The 18544-nt window shown below is 35.0% G+C and overlaps 1 protein-coding gene across 8 annotated transcripts in view; it reads left to right on the forward strand.

Annotated features, from left to right (window-relative positions):
• DMXL2 (Dmx like 2) overlaps positions 1 to 18544 on the forward strand; it is a 152377-nt gene that overhangs the window by 66194 nt on the left and 67639 nt on the right. For 7 of the 8 annotated variants that reach the window (XM_063088707.1, XM_063088709.1, XM_063088711.1 and 4 more), the window contains exons 10-13: positions 2304 to 2543; positions 3051 to 3322; positions 3988 to 4684; positions 5039 to 5160. In XM_063088707.1, the coding sequence (XP_062944777.1) occupies positions 2304 to 2543; positions 3051 to 3322; positions 3988 to 4684; positions 5039 to 5160 (1331 nt within the window). The remainder of the gene's footprint in view (positions 1 to 2303; positions 2544 to 3050; positions 3323 to 3987; positions 4685 to 5038; positions 5161 to 18544) is intronic. The other variant, XM_063088712.1, reaches the window with a different exon arrangement.

The raw sequence follows: 18544 nt of genomic DNA on the forward strand, positions 1-18544 counted from the left end.
TTGAGTTATTGACTGTAATGAAGTCAATCTAACTTCAAAACAAAATGCAGCTAGTGAGTGAAGTAAATTCAATACATATTAGAAAGCTTGGCTTTTTAACTCTATACATTCTCCTAATCAGATGGAATAGGATCACAGAATGTTCCCGCTGGATAAGCATTCTGTCCCATCATTTGAGTCTAAGGACTTGATATGTTCTTGTATCCATTGGGCCTTGTTTTCCAGCATCTTCATTAACCTTCACTTTTTAACCAATTTTATCCATATTCAGTCTGATTTACGAATCATTGTGTTAAAAATATTTAACACCATAGGTACTGCACGTAAATACGACATTTAGGTTGACTAAATTTATTGATAAATGGAAATAATTTTGTATTGTTAGGACCCTTCCTCCTCACCTTTTTTTCAGGAAAATTTTTGAACCTACGGTAAAGCTGAAAGAATAGTGAGGTGAATACCCATGTACCATTTACACAGATTCCCCATGTGTAAACATCTTGTCATGTATACTTTTGTTCTCCCTCCCTCTACCTTTATGTCTTTGCTCCCTATTTGGAAGTAAAGTGGTTGATGACGTTACCCTTCACCTCCTAAGTTTTACATTATCTAAATATTTCAGAATGTGTCTTCCAATAAAAAGGGGATTTGCCTTCATAACCACAATACTGTTATCGCATGCAAGGAACATGGGTAAAATAATATGTAATATATAGTTTATATTCAAATATGGATTTTTTAAATGCTTGTCAATTTTTTAAAAATTCCTCTAATCTAGAACAGTCCCTCTGTCCCTCAATTGTCAAAAAAGTCTCTCAGTCTCTAACAGTTGACACTCAGTTGTCTTTTAGAATGTCTTGCAGTCTAAATATTTGTTTATGATAAGATTTAGGTTCAACATTTTTTTCAAGAATACTACATAGGTACATAGGTGATGTAGTATTTTATAGGATTGTTAATTTGCAAATCCTGTTTTATATAATTTACTTCACTTTTATCACAAAACCAAGACTGTCATCCAGGAATTGGAAAGAAAGAAAAATTTAGAGCATTATTTAACATTGATATTTATTACAATAGAACACTAGTAGACTATCCTGTGCATTTTATCTTTAGACTTTTCACTTCTTTTTGCAAAGGACATTTTTTTCTTTCCATTGATTCATTTATAATATTGATCAAAACTAAGGAGATTAATTTTTTGATTTATACTATTTTACATGAACTAATCTATACCACGAATTTCAGTTATCCGAATGGAGAAGTTCTGCTATACTTAGTAGTTTGCCTGCTTTCCTATGTTCTTTTTTGGCATTATTTTCCCCAACTTTTTAGGAAAGTTTCAAACATTCAGAAAAGTTGGAAGAATAGTGCAGTGAACACTTATTTTTTTATTGAAACAATTGTACATGTTTGTGGGGTATAGAGTTGACTATCAGTATTTGTGCACAATGTGTGATGATCAAATCAGGATAGTTGGCATATTCATCATTACAAAACATATTCATTCTTTGTGTCCATTAACCAGTTTCTCCCTAATCCCTCTTCTCCCTCCCGCTTTCCCACCCTAATAACCACAATTCTGTTCTGTTTTCTTCTGAAAGTTCAATATATTATTGTGTTTGTTGTTTCCTCCCTCCATTCCTTTTTCCTTTGGGCCAGCAGCCTCCCCTCCCCCAGAATGTTAGTGAATACTTTTATATCCTCCACTTAGATTCAACAGTTGTTAACATCGTCACAGTTGCTTTATTTTCTCTTTGTGTACAAGTGTGTGTGTGTGTGCATGTGCGCATGAATGAAAATTTTTCTTATCTTTTTAAAGTAAGTTGCACATATTGTGGTACATCACCCTTACATACTTTAGCAAATATATCCTAAGAACAAAGACATTTTCTCACATCATCACAGTGTTATTATCATACCTAAGAAAATTATGAGTAATTCTATAATATCTAGTATCTAGTTCATGTTTAAACTTCTCCAGTTATCTCTTTTATAGCTGCTTTTCTGCTTTATCTTTTCATCCCCCTGTTGCCAAACCAGGATTCAGTACAGGTTCATGCATTGGTGTATTTGGTTTTTAGATCAGTAATTTAATTTCATATAAGTTTATGCCATTAGTTCTTAATATTTACATTTACCATTAAGTTCAATTAAAATTTTTACAAGTTCTGCTAGAATTACATTGTCTTGTTATTAGTACCTTTTCTGTGTGAGTACTATATAATTAGTCATTATAAGCCCTTGTCATATTTTTAAAGAAATTAAAAATTCATAAAATCTTATCTTTTTGGTTTCCATAGATATTCCAAATGTGTTGATTGGCACTGCATTTAACATTGATGATGGAAACGGGGGCTTTGTAGTTCATTGGTTAAACAACAAGGAATTTCATTTTACATCATCTGCTGAAATATTTATACATCAATTACGAAAACTTTCTGAAAAGCAGGTAGATCATGAAAGTGATGAAGCAGAGAGAGAAGATGAGGAACATTCACAGGAAGAAAGAGAGAGGGGTTTACATATGAAATTAGATCATGGTTAGTATCCCATGTTCAGATTTTTATTTCTCTAAAGTTAACACCTTTTTGTGGTACCACTTTTAGTTTAGAATCCTTCGTTCCTGCTCTTTCTCCTTTTTACTTATCTCTTCATTCCAAATGTATTTATTGACCATCTACAGGGACCAGGTGCTGTGCCAGGTCCTACAAACATCATCTAATTCCATGTTTTGTTAAAACATATTGCTTTGAGTAACGTATTACATTGGAAGCCATATCCTTTTTAGAGAACAGGTGTTTCACTAATGGTGATAATAATGGTAATGTGAGTGAAGTTTTGATTTATCTAAAAGTAAGAAATATAGTAACTTTCAATACAGACAAGAAAATAAGTTGCCTTTTTTGTTTTTTCCCTGACCATAAATTGAAAAAGGGATTTATTGTTTCTACAGATACTATGCTATTTATAGTTTAGTATGTAAATGAATTTTATAGTACTATTTAATATTGACAAATATGTACTGATATATTTATTTTCTGGTTCAGACTTATCCCTGGATAGAGAATCTGAGGCAGGTACAGGATCATCAGAACATGAAGATGGAGAGAGAGAGGGAAGTCCTAGAACCTGTTCACATCAAAGCATACCAATGCCACTGCCTACTGTCCTGCTTGATCGGAAGATTGAAATGCTGCTAACTGAATGGAATAAGAATCCTGACATGCTTTTTACGATACACCCTGTAGATGGTACCTTTCTAGTGTGGCACATAAAGTATTTGGATGAATATAATCCTGGAATATTTAGACAAGTTCAGGTATATTTTACTGATGAAGCAATTATTATGTTTCTTAAAAAAAAAAAAAAAAAGAAATGCATGCTGTGTAGATTTAGCAGGTTTTTGGAATTACTAAAAAATTTTATTTTTGATAAGCAACTGAGAAAAGAATACTTATTCTTGCTTCCAAAAGGGATCAGGGACCGTAAATTTTGCAAACCCAGTGAGTTCAAGGAAAACGAATTTAGCTTTGAAATGCAGTACTGAATATTTGAATGTATGTGTGTTGATTTTTCAGGGAATTCATAATATTTTGAATAAAATTAAGAATGTATACTAAAAGTATAACTTAGGACAAGGTCCCCCCTACTCCCTGTTAATTAGCTAAATTAGGCTGCCTTTATCTGTTACCTTTTCCAGCTTTATTGCTGTTTAGATTTGTGGTTGTAGTCATTTTGATGTACAAGCAAGTCACTTGAAACTTTTTTTTCTCTTCAGTCTTCTCTTAGGTTTAGGCCATGAATAGAGATATAGTATTATATAAGTAGAAGAGAGGGATTAGACCATAAAGAGGTTGAAAATGATATTTTTTGCTAGGAAGTTGAGATTTCGCATTTTGCAAATGGAAGTGGTTTTGGAAGACTATTTTTGAGAGGAGGAGTAAGCATACTACTTACCTTGAATCATATAATTGTGTTTTTCAGGTTTCTTTTTCTTCTCGGATTCCTGTTGCATTTCCCTCTGGTGATGCAAGCTCTCTTAGTAAAAATATCGTGATGTATGCCTGTCTAAATTCTACAAAAAGTTCTCACCACACTCTGTTACAGCAAGAGATGATGTCTGTAGGCAGTCCTCATGGATCACAGCCACACTCTAGATCCCAAAGTACAAATATGAACATTTTAGCTCCCACTGTCATGATGGTCTCTAAACATATAGATGGTTCTTTAAATCAGTGGGCTGTCACTTTTGCTGACAAGTCTGCCTTTACCACGGTTCTAACTGTATCTCACAAATTTAGATATTGTGGTCATCGATTTCACCTCAATGACCTGGCATGTCATTCAGTTTTACCATTGTTATTGACATCTTCTCATCATAATGCTTTGTTGACTCCAGAATCAAATTATCAGTGGGACTCAGACAATAAATTAAGTAGATTAATAGATCCTATAAAACATATGAAAGGTTCCTCCAAACAACCTCTTAGAAATGCAGCAACCCGTACATTTCATGACCCAAATGCAATTTACAGTGAACTTATTCTATGGCGTGTAGACCCAATAGGACCTTTGTCATACACTGGAGGAGTGTCAGAACTGGCTCGAATTAACTCTTTACATACCTCAGCCTTCTCTAATGTGGCTTGGCTTCCAACTCTTATTCCCAGTTATTGTCTTGGTAAGCGTTTATTTTAATTGTGAAATTAACAAAAGCTTTTAAACTATAATTTGTTATGCACAAAATGGTTTATATTTGTCATTATTAAGATGATTTTTAATAAGTATTCAGAATATAGGCATGAGACTTACTTTTAGAATTTTTAGAAGTTTGTTTTTAACCTCTCTCATAATCTATTTTTCTATTGAATTTTTTGTTAATAATTTTATATCCATTAGTTATATCTGTTTAATTATGATTCGGGACCATGGTTATGACTAAAAAGAAAAGTGTGAATATTTGCTTCTCATACTTCAGCTAATAATAAAAATAGACTACACATTATAACCCAAAACCTTTATTTTCCTTTCTCAGGTACATATTGCAATTCTGCAAGTGCTTGCTTTGTTGCTTCTGATGGCAGAAATCTGAGACTCTATCAAGCTGTGGTAGATGCAAGGAAACTGTTAGATGAACTGTCAGACCCAGAATCATCAGTAAGTATTTACTAATGTTTACTAATATATCTAAGCTGATAAGGAATTCTTTTTTTTACTTTGCGTAGGACCTATTTGTTCGTTGGTATTTAGGGAGTGAAGATATGTTCTGGGCTCTCTATGACATACATATGACAAATTTATTTTTTCTTAATTTGTGTTCAAGGTATGTGAATCAAAATTTCATTCTACATACATATCACACATCAATACATTTTACATATAAAGAAATAAATGACTTTTTTTTTCCCTAAAATGCTATTTTTTCTTGACATTTTTCACTCTCTAGTTTGGTTCTATTAATTTTGCTTTGCTCAAAAAAGATAAGACATCTTTGCCAAGCTATGTGTTTTGGTTGGAAAATTTGAATTTTTCCAAGCTCTGTTCATTATTTTAAAAAATCATATGATTAGAATATGTTATCAGTGGTTTGTACTCTCTCCTTCTGGTAGTTCTGTGTCTGAACTGGAAGTCATATATATTAGTTAATTATCTAGATGTGAACAGTGAATTTTCCATTTAGCTATAAAACATCTTTTAAAAATTATTATTATTAATAAATGTATTTAATTATTATTAATAAAAAAGTTAAATGATAGTTTAAAGCAGAAGAGGCATCTAAGGGTGATATATAATTATTGCCAAAAGGATGGCACTGGAAGGATTTTATAAGTCAGGAGAGAGAGATCAGATTAAGATAGGCATAGAAGTTTTATTAAGGACAGTATTTGGGTTCATTCTTGATGGATGGATAAGATCTAGAAAAACAAATCCTTTGTCTTTGCCTGAGTGACAGAATGGCCTAAAAGTAAGTGTGGATACAGGAAAGTATATTGAAAAGCTTGTTCCAGTAACAGTGGGAAAACCATCTGGACTGGAGTCAAAGATTTGGCAGAGAGAAAGTCTAGAAAAGTATCATTTTAGAATGAGAATTGGAAGATAGCTTAAAGGTCACCTAGTCTAACCGGCCATCTGATGCTTTACTCCTGTCTACTACATTTCTGCCAGTTTGTCATACGAACACCAGTGAGGGAAACTCAACTCTAAATGCAGCTCATTTTGTCTTTGAATTACCCTCACTATTATATTTAAATTCAATTTGTTTGCCATAAATTCTACTTGTTAGTCCTAGTTCCACTTCGAATAAGTCTAATATTCCTTGAGTTGAGAACACCTCAGATATTTGTAGACAGCTAGCTTGTAACCCTTGTACCTTTTTTTCTCAGGCCAAACTGTTCTTTCTCAATCCATCAAGTTTCTCTGACTGTTTTACATTTGACCCTGTTTACTCTTATGAGCAGGTTTCAGTTTGTCTATATTCTGGGTATTGTGATGATGACTAGACTTTATTGGTATTATGGCCTCTTATTAAATATTATAATGTTTTGGCAGTAACTTTGCAATCTTTGTATGTCATTGATTCATACTGAACTGACTCTCAATTAAATATCCCAAAGCCTTTTTTTTTTTTTTGCCTATAAGCTATGTTTCCTACATTGTATATTTGAGTTTGGGGCTTAAATGTAGGCCTGTTTTCCCTATTACATTTTGCCTTGCTAGGCTCAAATTAACAGTCCATCTTTTCAGTATTTTTTAAAATCTGGGTTCTGTTATTCAATATATTTGTTGTTGCTTTATGACTTATGTTATCAGGCTATTTGATGAGTATTGCTTTTATATCTTCTTCTAAGTTAATTATAAAAATAAACAGGACAGGTCTGAAAAAAGAGCCAAGCAGAATACATTTGAAATCTTTCTCCATTTTTATTGTCTAGAATATTTTCCATCTTGTCGCAAGGATTTCTGTGAGGCAGCTTGTCATGTATTTTACTGAAATAAAATACACCCTGTCTACAAAATCTTCTGCAGTCAAAGAAGGAAGTCAGATTTGTATGAGATGATTTGTTTTAATATATAATAGGTTTAATGTATGCACCTTGACATGTTTTGATGGCCAAAACATTTCACTAGATAGACATCAAGCTCCTTGGTCTGGCTTACAGAAGTATGTTGTTTTCCTTTTTGAAAATTAGAACATTTTCCTCTTTTCAGTTTTTTGCCATCTATGGCATTCCCCATGATATGGGGGATTTAGTATTTTCTTATGGTTCTATTTAGTCTCCATTGTGGGTTTATTAGCTACACTCTTTTTTTAGTGGTTCCTGTAGGTTTTACAATATGCATCTTTAACCTCTCACAGTCTACCTTCAAATAATACTTCTTCAGTACTTCAAATAATACTTCAAAAAACTACTTCAAATATAATGTAAACAACTTACCACAGTATCTTTCCATTAACCCCTCTCTCTTTCTCATGTAGTTTTCAGCATACAAGTCCTGTATGTGTTTTGTTAGGTTTACACGTAAATATTTATCCTAGTGATTGTAAATGTTATTGCATTTTTAATTTTGGTGTTCAGGTATTTATTGCCAGAATACAGAAATACAGTTGGTTTTTGTATGTTTATCTTGTATCCTGCAACCTTGATGAACTCATATATTAATTGTAGGAGTTTCTTTTTGAAGATTCCTTGGGATTTTCTTTGTAGATAATCAGCTCATTGTAAATGGGAACAGTTTTATCTCATTCTTTCTAATCTGTATGGCTTTTATTTATTTTTCTTATTTTATTACAGTGACTAGAACTTTCAGCAATATGTTGAATAAGAGTGATGAGATTGGATGTCCTTGCCTTGTTTTCATTTTTAGAGGGAAAGCATTCAGTTTCTACCATTACATGTAATGTTAGCCATAGGCTTTTTGTAGATGCTCTTTATCAAGATGAGGAAGTTCTCCTCCAGGTTTGTTAATTTTCTTAATATTTTCAAAAAACCAGCTCTTTGGTTCATTGAGCTCTTTGTTCTCTGTTGTTTTCTTGTTTTTATTTTCATTTATTTCTGCTCTCATCTTTATTATTTTCTTCCTTTTACTTGCTTTGGGTTTTTCTTTTTCTTTTTGTTGTTTTTTTCCTAGGTTAATGAAGTAAGAGCTTAGCTTATTGATTTGACACTTTTCTTATTTTCTAGTGGATGCGTTTAGTGCTATAAATTTCCCTCTAAAAACTGCTTTAATATTTTTATATGAAGTATTTTCATTTTAATTCAGTTTAATGTATTTTTTAATTTCCATCGAAAATTTCTATTTAACCCCTGGATTATTTTGAAATGTTTTATTTAGTTTCCATGTGCTTGGAGATTTTCCTGTTACTGATTTCTAGTTTGATTCCATCATGATAGGAGAACACACTATACGATTTCAGTTTTTTTAAATTTGTTGAGGTTTGTTTTATGGCCCAGAACATGGTCTATCTTAGTAAATGTTCCATGAGCATGCATATTTTGTTGTTGTTGGGTAGAGTGTTCTATAAATGTCAGATCTTGTTTTGATTGATGGTGTTGTTGAATTCTTCTGTATCTGCTAATTTTCTGTGTAATTGTTCTATCAAATGTTGAGAGAGGGGTGTTGAAGTCTCTGTATTATTCAAGGTTCTCCAGAGAGACCGAATCAGTAGGATATATGGAAGGAGAATAATTAGGGGGAATTGGCTCATACAATCATAGAGGCAGAGAAGTCCCACAGCAGGCCATCTGTAAGCTAGAGAACCAGAAAAGCTGGTAGTGTGGCTCGAAATCAGTAGTGTGGCTCAGTCCTACCCTGGAAGCCTTAGAACCAGGGAAACTGACAGTGCACCCCCTAGTTAGGCCCAAGAGTCCCTGGGAGGCCTCTGGTGCAAGTATCAAAGTCCAAAAGTCAAAGAACCTGGAATCTGATATCCTAAAGCAGGAGGAGAAGCATCTGCTCTGTAAGGGAAAGAGAGGGAGAGAAGAGTGAGAGTCCAGGATCCCCCTTCTTGTGTCTGCTTTGTCCCAGCTGGGCCCTCAGCCCTATTGAGGGTAGGTCTTCCTCTCTCAGTTCACTGACTTACTAGTCAGTCTCCTCTGGAAACACCCTTATAGACACACCCCAAAACAATGCTTCATCAGTCATTTAGGCATCCCTTAATCCAGTCAAGTTGACACCTATTTAACCATCACTGTCTCTAGCTATAATTGTGAGTTTGTCCATTTTTCCTTTTAATCCTATAAGTTTTTGCTTCACATACTTTGTAGCTCTGTTTGTTGCATATACATTTTGTTCAAAATCAAGGTGTGGTCAAGTCCATGCTCTTTCTGATGCTCAAGGGGTGGGTTCTTTCTTGCCTCTTCCTAGTTTCTGGTGGCTCCTGGCAAACCTTTGTGTTCCTTGGCTTGTCGCTGCATCACTCCTGTCTCTGCTCCTGTCTTTGCATGACCTTCTCTCTGTGTGTCTCTGTGTGTCCTCTTTTCTTCTTATAAGGACACAGTTATTGGATTTAGCTCCCACTGTAATTCAGCATGACCTTATCTTAAACTAATTATATCTTGAGAGACCCAATTTCCAAGTGAGATTAGATTCTAAGATTCTGGTGGACACTATTCAACCCACTACATTAACCAACTTTTTTCCCCATCAATTATATGTGTAGCTGTATAGTCAGGAACTTCCAAGTCTCTTGAGCCTCCAGACTTTCTTGAGCCATTTGACTTCCAGAACCCCATGCTATAAGGAATTCTGGGATTTTGCCTTTCTAAAACATAGAGTCTTGCCCTTATTTTTGATCTTAAACTCTTAAGATGACATATTACTTCGTTAAGTTCCCATTGTTTCTTTTTTTTTTTTTTTTTTTTTTTTTTAATTTATTTATTTATTTATTTATTTTTTTTTATTTTGTCGATATACATTGTAGCTGATTAATGCTCCCCATCACCAAAACCTCCCTCCCTCCCCCCTACCCCCCTCCCCCCCAACAATGTCCTTTCTGTTTGTTTGTTGTATCAACTTCAAATAATTGTGGTTGTTATATCTTCTTCCTCCCCGCCCCCCGGTTTGTGTGTGTATGTGTGTATGTGTGTGTGTGAATTTATATATTAATTTTTAGCTCCCTCCAATAAGTGAGAACATGTGGTATTTCTCTTTCTGTGCCTGACTTGTTTCACTTAATATAATTCTCTCAAGGTCTATCCATGTTGCTTATCCTTTTTGTTTTCTTGTAAGTTAGAGCAGCAGTTTTCCTCATTACTTTCTCTATTAGTTGTGAGTCAAAATGTAACAAGAAGTTGTCATGTGCTCTCCTATTCCTCAAATGAGATTTTTAGCAGTTACTGAGGAAAGATCAGATTTTATTTTATTTTTTAATTCCATGGCAGACATCTGAAAAGAATTGAATTTTATTCTGTGGATGGAGAGGTGGATTTAGGGGACACTGAAAGTTTTTGGACAGGGAAGTAAGGCGATTAACTTGCAGGATAGAGTACAGTTGGTAGGTACTAACTATAGCACAGAGACAGTGAGGCATCTACTGAGGCCAACTAAGCATGTGATAAAACAAACCTGAGTTAGAGTGGGATTTGGTAGACACTGGACTTAGTAGTTGCTTGAATATGGATACAAAAAGAGATGATTTTAAGGTTTCTAGTTTGTGATAGTGGTTCTGCTTGAATTGGATATCTGCCCCCAAACTCACTGAGGCTTTGTCTCCACAGTGACAGTGTTAAGAGGGTGGGGAATCCTATTATGGTAGTTGAAAGGTGGGGCTTGAAGAGGTGATTAGTTTGTGAGGACCATGCCCAAGTAAATGGATTAATCCATTGATGGTTTAATGGTCATGGGTGTGGTTCTGAGAGCTTTAAAAGGAGAAGTGAGGAGTTAGCTCTCTCTCTTGCTACTGCCATTTGGCCATGTGACACCCTGAGTCACTGAATAGAGTCATCAACAAGAACAAAACCCTCACCACACGTGTTCCCTGGACTCTGGACTTCCCAGCCTCTGAAACTGTCAGCAATAGATATTGTTTCTTTATAAATTACTCACTTTCAGGTATTTCTGTTATAAGCAACAGAAGTGGACTAATACCGGTTCTACTAGCTGTGGCAAGGTATTTGTGAGGTATTTATGATGACTTGAATTTGGGACATGTTGAGTATGAGGTTATTGTGGTTTTACATTCCTAAGTGTGGTTTAGATAACTGTTTTACAGGCAATTGGAAAGAAATACTGAACATTCCACATTAGGTACCAGTGTACATTTGGGATTTATTATTGCAAAGATGGTACTTGAAGTCATTAGACCTATAAAGGCATTAGTAATAATTAATGTTCATACATGTGACCCTCGGTCATCAAGAAGAGATTTGTTTAGCAAACTGTTTGTGAAGACAGGGATGAATGAAGACTTAAAAAAATTTTCCATTTAAAACCGTAAAGAACAGTTGTTTTGGTGCCTGAAAAAGTAAACTTTTGAATGTCTTTGCTCATTGATGCTATATCAGTGAGATCTGTTCATTTGACAAGTATTTAGTGAGTACCTATTGAGGTATTCTACAATTAAATAAGGGAGGAAAGAAGTCTTGTACTGAAAGATAGGTGGTTTAGTATGTACTGCCATTACTAAAAACAAACTTTTAAAGTAGGAACAATCTAAAGTGTATTTTTTTTCACTCAATTCGTTAATTTACTCAATCTTTTATTTAAGACTTGACCAGATAAGCAGTGGTACATGAAAGAAATGTGCATATTGTACCAGATGTTAATAGTGTTAAAATGGATAAACATAGTTCCCACCTGTAAGGACCTTATATCTATTGGGTGATATAAAGATGTACATATAGTAAAGTGCTATATTAAAGGGAAGAAAAGGCTTCCACAGGATTTGAAACTCATTTAATTGACCTCCACTTAACCAGCTCACTGGATTAATTGATGCTATTTCCTTTATAAAACATAAGATGGATGCTGCTAGAAAGTAGTATATAAGGCCTTGTTGATTCCACAAGTTGTAACCTTAATAATAATAGGAAACTCTTATCTATGTTTATTGTGTGCCAGGCTTTCTTCTAAACGCTTTACATGTATTAACTCATTTACTACCACTGACCCTAAGAAAAAAGTAATGTTATCATCCATACTTTAAAGATGAAGACACTGAAATACAAAGAAACATAATTACTTGTGCCAGTTTAGTCAGCTAGTAATGGTAGATATTTTTTTAGTAAATGCATAAATAAATGAATATTGTGCTGAAGAGTTTTATTACCAACTGAAGGGAATAGAAGCTATGATACTGATTTGTATTTTGTCAGCAAAATCTGTGAGTATGGGTTTTCCTCACCTTCTTTTTCTTGCTTCTAACATCTTCGCTGTTGTGAGCTGATATCTAGTTGTTTTTTTTTTTTTCAATTAGTTATGAATATTCGTGGGGCACAAAGCTGACTGTCACCACTCGTTCCCACGATGTGATGGCCAGATCCATACTGGCAGCATGCCTATTACCACAAATTGCAATTATATCCCGTGTCCCCCGCCAGTTAATCCCTGCCCTGCCTCCCCCTTCTCCTTCCCCCACTCCACTTTGTATCCCTAGGTCTGCTCTCTCCCTGTGCAAGTCCAACGCACCACTGTGGTCTTTCTTTCCTTCCTTCTTTCTCTTTTAGCTCCCACTTATGAGTGATCACATGAGGTGTGCTTTGCTTATTTCACTCAACGTAAGTTTCTCCAAGCTCATCCATGTTGTTGTGAATGGCAGAATTTCATTCTTTTTATGGCTGAGTAGTATTTTATTGTGTATATATACCACAATTCCCTTATCCAGTTGTCCGTTGATGGACATTTAGGTTGGTTCCATATTTTGGCTATTCTAAATAGAGCTGCAATGAACACGGAAGTGCGGCTATCCCTTCAACATGATGATGTCCATTCCTTTGGGTATATACTTAGAAGTGGGATTCCTGGATCGTATGGAAGATCTATCTGTAGTTGTTTGAGAAACCTCCATGCTGTTTTCCATAGTGGTTGTAGTAATTTACAGTCCCACCAGCAGCATAGGAGCATTCCCTTCTCTCCACATCCTCACCAGCATTTGTTATTCTCTGTCTTTTTGATTATAGCCAGTCTAACTGGGGTGAGGTGATATCTCAATGTGGTTTTAATTTGCATTTCCCTGATGACTAGTGAAGTTAAGCATTTTTTCATGTATCTGTTCTCCATTTGTATGTCTTCCTTTAAAAAATTCCTATTTAGGCCCATTTTTTAAAAATTGGGTTACTTGGGATGTTTACTGTGAAATTGCTTGAGTTCCTTGTATATTCTGGATTTTAATCCCTTGTCAGATGCATAGTTGCAAAATTTTTCTCCCACTCTATAGGTTGTCGTTTCACTCTGATTGTTTCCTTTGCTGTGCAGAAGCTTTTTTGTTTGATATAGTCCCATTTGTTTATTTTTTCTTTTGTTGCTTATGCTTTCAGGCTCTTGTTCATAAAGTCTGTGCCCAGACCTAGTTCCTGAAGTGTTTCACCTATATTTTCCCTTAGTAGTTTTATAGTTTCATGTCTCATACTTAAGTCTTTAATCCATTATAAGTTGATTTTAGTATATGGTGAGAGATACATGTCTAGTTTCATTCTTCTGCATATAGATATCCAATTTTCCCAGCTCCACTTATTGCAGAGACAGTCTTTTCCCCAGTGTATGTTTTTGTTGCCTTTGTCAAATATCAGATGGCTGTAAGCTTGAGGGGTGATTTCTGGGTTCTCTATTTTGATTTGTGTTTTTGATTACTGCAGAGATTGAATGGTTTTTCCCATTTTTATTGGCTATTTGTATTTCCTTTTTGAACTGCTTGTTCATGTCCTATCTGAGAATATAGTATTTAATTGAAAAGCAAGACTATACTAGGAGAAACAGCACGAAGATCTTTGCATTTTGTGAGGAAAAGCACTATTAAGGGTTGCACTTTCTTAGGGAGAGACCATCAGTACTACCTTGACTTAGTCTCTGGGTCAGTGTGGGTGGGAAATAGATAACACAGTCATAGAGGTTTAAGTGAAGAGAGTTTAGTGAACAGAGGTGTGTGCATGGTTAACCCATATGGGCTGTTACCACTCAATGCTCAGATTCTAGCAATGGGATGAAGCCATTATCACTCTGTGGTAGGCAGAATAATGGCCCCTTCCCAAAGATGTCCATATACCAATCCCCAGAACCTGTGAATATATTACCTCACATGATAAAGAGACTTTGCAGATGTGAATAAATTAAGTACCTTGAAATGAGGAGATTATCCTGGACTATTTGGGCAGGCCCAGTCTAATCATATGGGTGCTTAAAAGCAGAGAACCCTTCCTGGATGTGGTAATAGAGAGCTGTAACAAAAGAATGGTCAGAAATAATGTTGCTAGCTTTGAAGGTGGAGGAAGTGGGCCATGAGCCAATGAATATGGACAGCTTCCAGGACAGATTTACAGACTTACAGGTGTATCATCTGTAACATAATACATTTGTGGTGGTGGTGTGTTTCGTGGCTGGCCTGAACTCTTGACCTTGGTATTATCAGCACCACCCTCTACTGAGTGAGTTAATTGGCCAGCCCTGCATTTGTGTTGTTTTAAGCCACTAAGTTGGTGGTAATTTGTTGCAGCAGCAATAGAAAACTTACACATCCTTATACCTGAAGGGATAACAGAAAAGTTAGTTTACCAGAGCCTGGTGAGAGCTCAGGCAATGGAAAAGGAGCTGCTTGTTGGGAGAGGTAACCATGGAAGAACAGGGCCGCTGCCAGAACTGTGGGGAGGAGGGGGAATAAATATCCCGACTTCTCTCTCTTTCATCTCTCTAGTCGCTGGCCAGTGCCTCCCATTGACTGAAGTCCCCATAAAGCTCATGAGGGCATGGGAGCTGGGTGATAGAGTCAAGAGGTCAACCTCCTGGGACATAAAGTAAGGCAGAGAGGGTAGAGAATGGATTAAGATTAGGATGCAGATAAAGAATAGCTAGCAAAGTCTGCTCTTTCTGCCTCTTTGCATCTATTTCTTTTCTTTATTTAGATGAAGAACTTTTTACCCAACACAGGAAACACAGATTCTCATTAGGCAGTGTGTCATTGTGTAATGATGCCGAATAGATCGTAATCCCACTTGGAACCTGCATTGTAGTTATTGCTATCATCAGTACTTCTCACATCAGGGAAAGTGGTAAAAAAAAAAACAGTTAACATAAAGGAAAGTTGTTATAGCCCTTGCTGCTATAGATGATCACAAAGCTTAAGTTCTGTAAACATAGCTTTCTTCTTCCTCCACCAAATTCCACATTCCCTCACACTTTACCAGCACCTTGCTGTTTGCTTTTTTTTCTTTTTAATCCTGGTAGAATGGCCGAAATGTTCTCACAGGATTTAAGTCCTGTCTTTTTTGGATTGCTGCTCTTTCCCACTAACTTTTTATAGGTTATGGAAGTAACAAAATTTTTGTGGGTTCCAGACATAGTCTTCCTGGCCCTCATTTTGTAGTAACAAATCAGTATCAATCACCCTGACCAGTCACTCTTCTCTGCATATTGGTTAAACAGCTTGAGTTCAGAATAGTCAAGGGTCAGTCTCAGCTGCCAATCTAATGGAACTTTGACTGTGTTCTTTGATGGAAATACTTCTTCCTTGAGCACTAGTACCCTCCAGACACATTGAGCCCAAGATTATGGGGACAGGAATGAGAAATTTTATAGGTGAGTTACTAGGTGTAATAGTGGGAGGGGTTACTCCTACCTCCACCCTTTGGTTCGAAGACCTGGATATTTAGCTGTGGGGGAAACAGCATCTTTACTGGTCATTAGTTTAGACATATACTGCAGCATGGAGGACAGCACTCCAGTCACATAGGGGATTATCCTCAAGCTGGTGCTATAACTTCAGGAGGAATTCTGCTGTTAAGCCGGCTGCTGCTGGGTGAAGAGCCACTTGCTAAGCCCAGTAAGTTTTGTCAGAGTAGATCTATTGCTATACCTCTTCTAGGGAGGTGCTTACCTTGGTTTGCAACACTTAAGGGGGCACTAAGAAACTTAGTAATTAAGATAAATAATATTTTAAACAATCAAAATTAGTGCAAAAAGCCCATGATGAATAACATGCAAAATTTTGAATAAAGATGGGATCCAACAGTGCTACGATGTGGTGAGCCTGAGGAACAAGGAAAAATGTGCACCTATATAAACGTATTTTTCTGAATTTTTTTCTGTAGTTAATTTTTTCCCAGGACATCAAAATAGTGAAAAATATTGAGAATTGAAAAGTAAGTATATTAAAACTCACATTAAGTTTAAGTATCTTATTTATACCAAAACTAGAATTTATTATGATTTTTCTTTCCTGGATTTAATGGAAGCAAACTCTTCGATAATATTATCAAGATTTATTTATTTGCATATCTCATTTTCAGTTGAGAGTTGTGAGTTACAATAAATGAGAGAAAGCAAAGTTAGTTCACTAAATGAGGTATCATAATTAACACTGTGAATCATCTATAGATGATACTTCCCATCTCAAAAACCAGTGTAACTAGGAGCCTAGCACCTGATAACATAAATGAATTAGTCTGCACCTCCATTTTTAAAGATTACCAGAAGTTATCAGAATAATTTGAAATTATAGTCCATCAACTGGCGGTGCTTTTTGACATATTTCTGTCTTAAAGGCAAAATTTTAGAAATAAAATATCCTTTTGCTTTTAAGTGTTTTCTCAAAAGTGTTTTGAAGTAATGGACAGGAATATTTCCAGTTAAAATGTAGATATTACATATAATGCAGTAGTAATTTACATTAGAGAATATTGGTCTTTCCTAAATGTAAGTGTTATGAGGACAGGTTTCTTTTTTTGTTTTGTTCACAGCTGTGTCATCAGAGTCTAGAAATGTGCCTGGTCCCCAACAGTGTTCATTTATTGAATGACTGAATCTGCATAATTTAATACCAAATCCATATGATAACGTTTTATTTTAGCATGAAAAAATAAAAAAATTTTTAAAAAGAAAGTATGTTTGATGAATATAAAACTTCAGCAAGAGGTATGAATATATTTCCTGAATCTGAAAATAAATGAAAAAAGAAAGAAAAAGGAAATGTACAAATTACCAGATATAGTATTAATAATTATTGGGAAAAGGGCGTATCAAATAAAAATTAAGGAGATTATAGGCATCTATATTTGTTTCCTACTACTGCTATAACAAATTACCACAAACTTGGTGACTTAAAACAACACAAATTTATCTTACAGTTCTGGAGGTCGAAATTTCTAAACTCAAGTGTTGGCAGGACTGACTTTCCTCTGGAAGCCCTAGAGGAGAATTTGCTTCCTTGCCTTTTGTAGCTTCTACAGGCCACTTGCATTTCTTGGTTCATGGCCCCTTCCTCCATCTTTAAAGCCAGCAGCATAGCATTGTCAAATCTTTCTCACCCTGGCCTCTGCTTCCTTTGTCACATTCTTTCTCTGAATCTGATCCTTCTGCCTCCCTCTTTTAAGGACCATTGTGATGACATTGGGCACACCCAAATAATCCAGGATAATCTCCCATCTCAGGATCCTTAATTTAATCACATCTTTGAAGTCCCTTTTGCCCTGTAAGATGACATATTCACAGGTTCTAGGAATTAGGATGTGCACATATTTGGGGGTGGGAGGAAGCTATTATTCTGACTACCACAGCATACTAATTTCACACTTGAAATAGAAATATGAAAAATTTACTGAAATATCTTTAGATTTTGAATTTTTAAGTGGAGAAAAGGTTATATTTTTGTGGATACATCTGGTTTACAAAAAGTGGCCACTGACTTGGCTCTTAAACATTCTGAGAATTTAAGTCCTATAGAAATTCCACTTAAAATAGTTTTGGTGGCACACAATGTCAATAATTAGTAATATAAAATCTGCATTGTGTTTGGATCTTCTAAAACTGTTTCATAATTTTTTCTTAGTATAGTCTTACCCAAAGTTAGAAGTGGACTTGAGAATTTTTTATAAAAAAACAATTCCAGTCACAATGTGGTCCTGCGAAAGAAGTTTCAATAAGCTGAATTTAATTGAAAGTTATTTAAGATTGCCACTTGGTCAAGAAACATTGTCAAACAGGGCAGTTCTCTGTAAGCAAAGAAGTAGATTTTGAAAATATTTTTGATAAGTTTGCTCCATTAAAGCCAGGAATGTAAAATTATAATTAATCCCATTTCTGATATAAATAAATTTAAACTTATAATAATGTGCATTTTAATACATCTACTTTTTAATTTTTCAATATTTTTCAATTAATTTAATGTTCTGGAAAAAAAATAACCATTCAAAAAATATGTAAAAACAAGATACTATTGGATCCTGTATTTAAATTTTTGATACTTTATTCATTATGGATTTTTTGCATTAGTTTTGATCTTTAAAAAATATTACGTTAAAATATTGTTTGTCTTGATTATTGAGTTTTTTGGTGTTCCCTTAAATTTTGCACCCAGAGTGAGTTCTTCACTCCCTTCACCCTAATTCTGGTATTA

Source organism: Cynocephalus volans, chromosome 3 (genome assembly GCF_027409185.1).
Source record: "Cynocephalus volans isolate mCynVol1 chromosome 3, mCynVol1.pri, whole genome shotgun sequence".
Taxonomy (NCBI): Eukaryota; Metazoa; Chordata; class Mammalia; order Dermoptera; family Cynocephalidae; genus Cynocephalus; species Cynocephalus volans.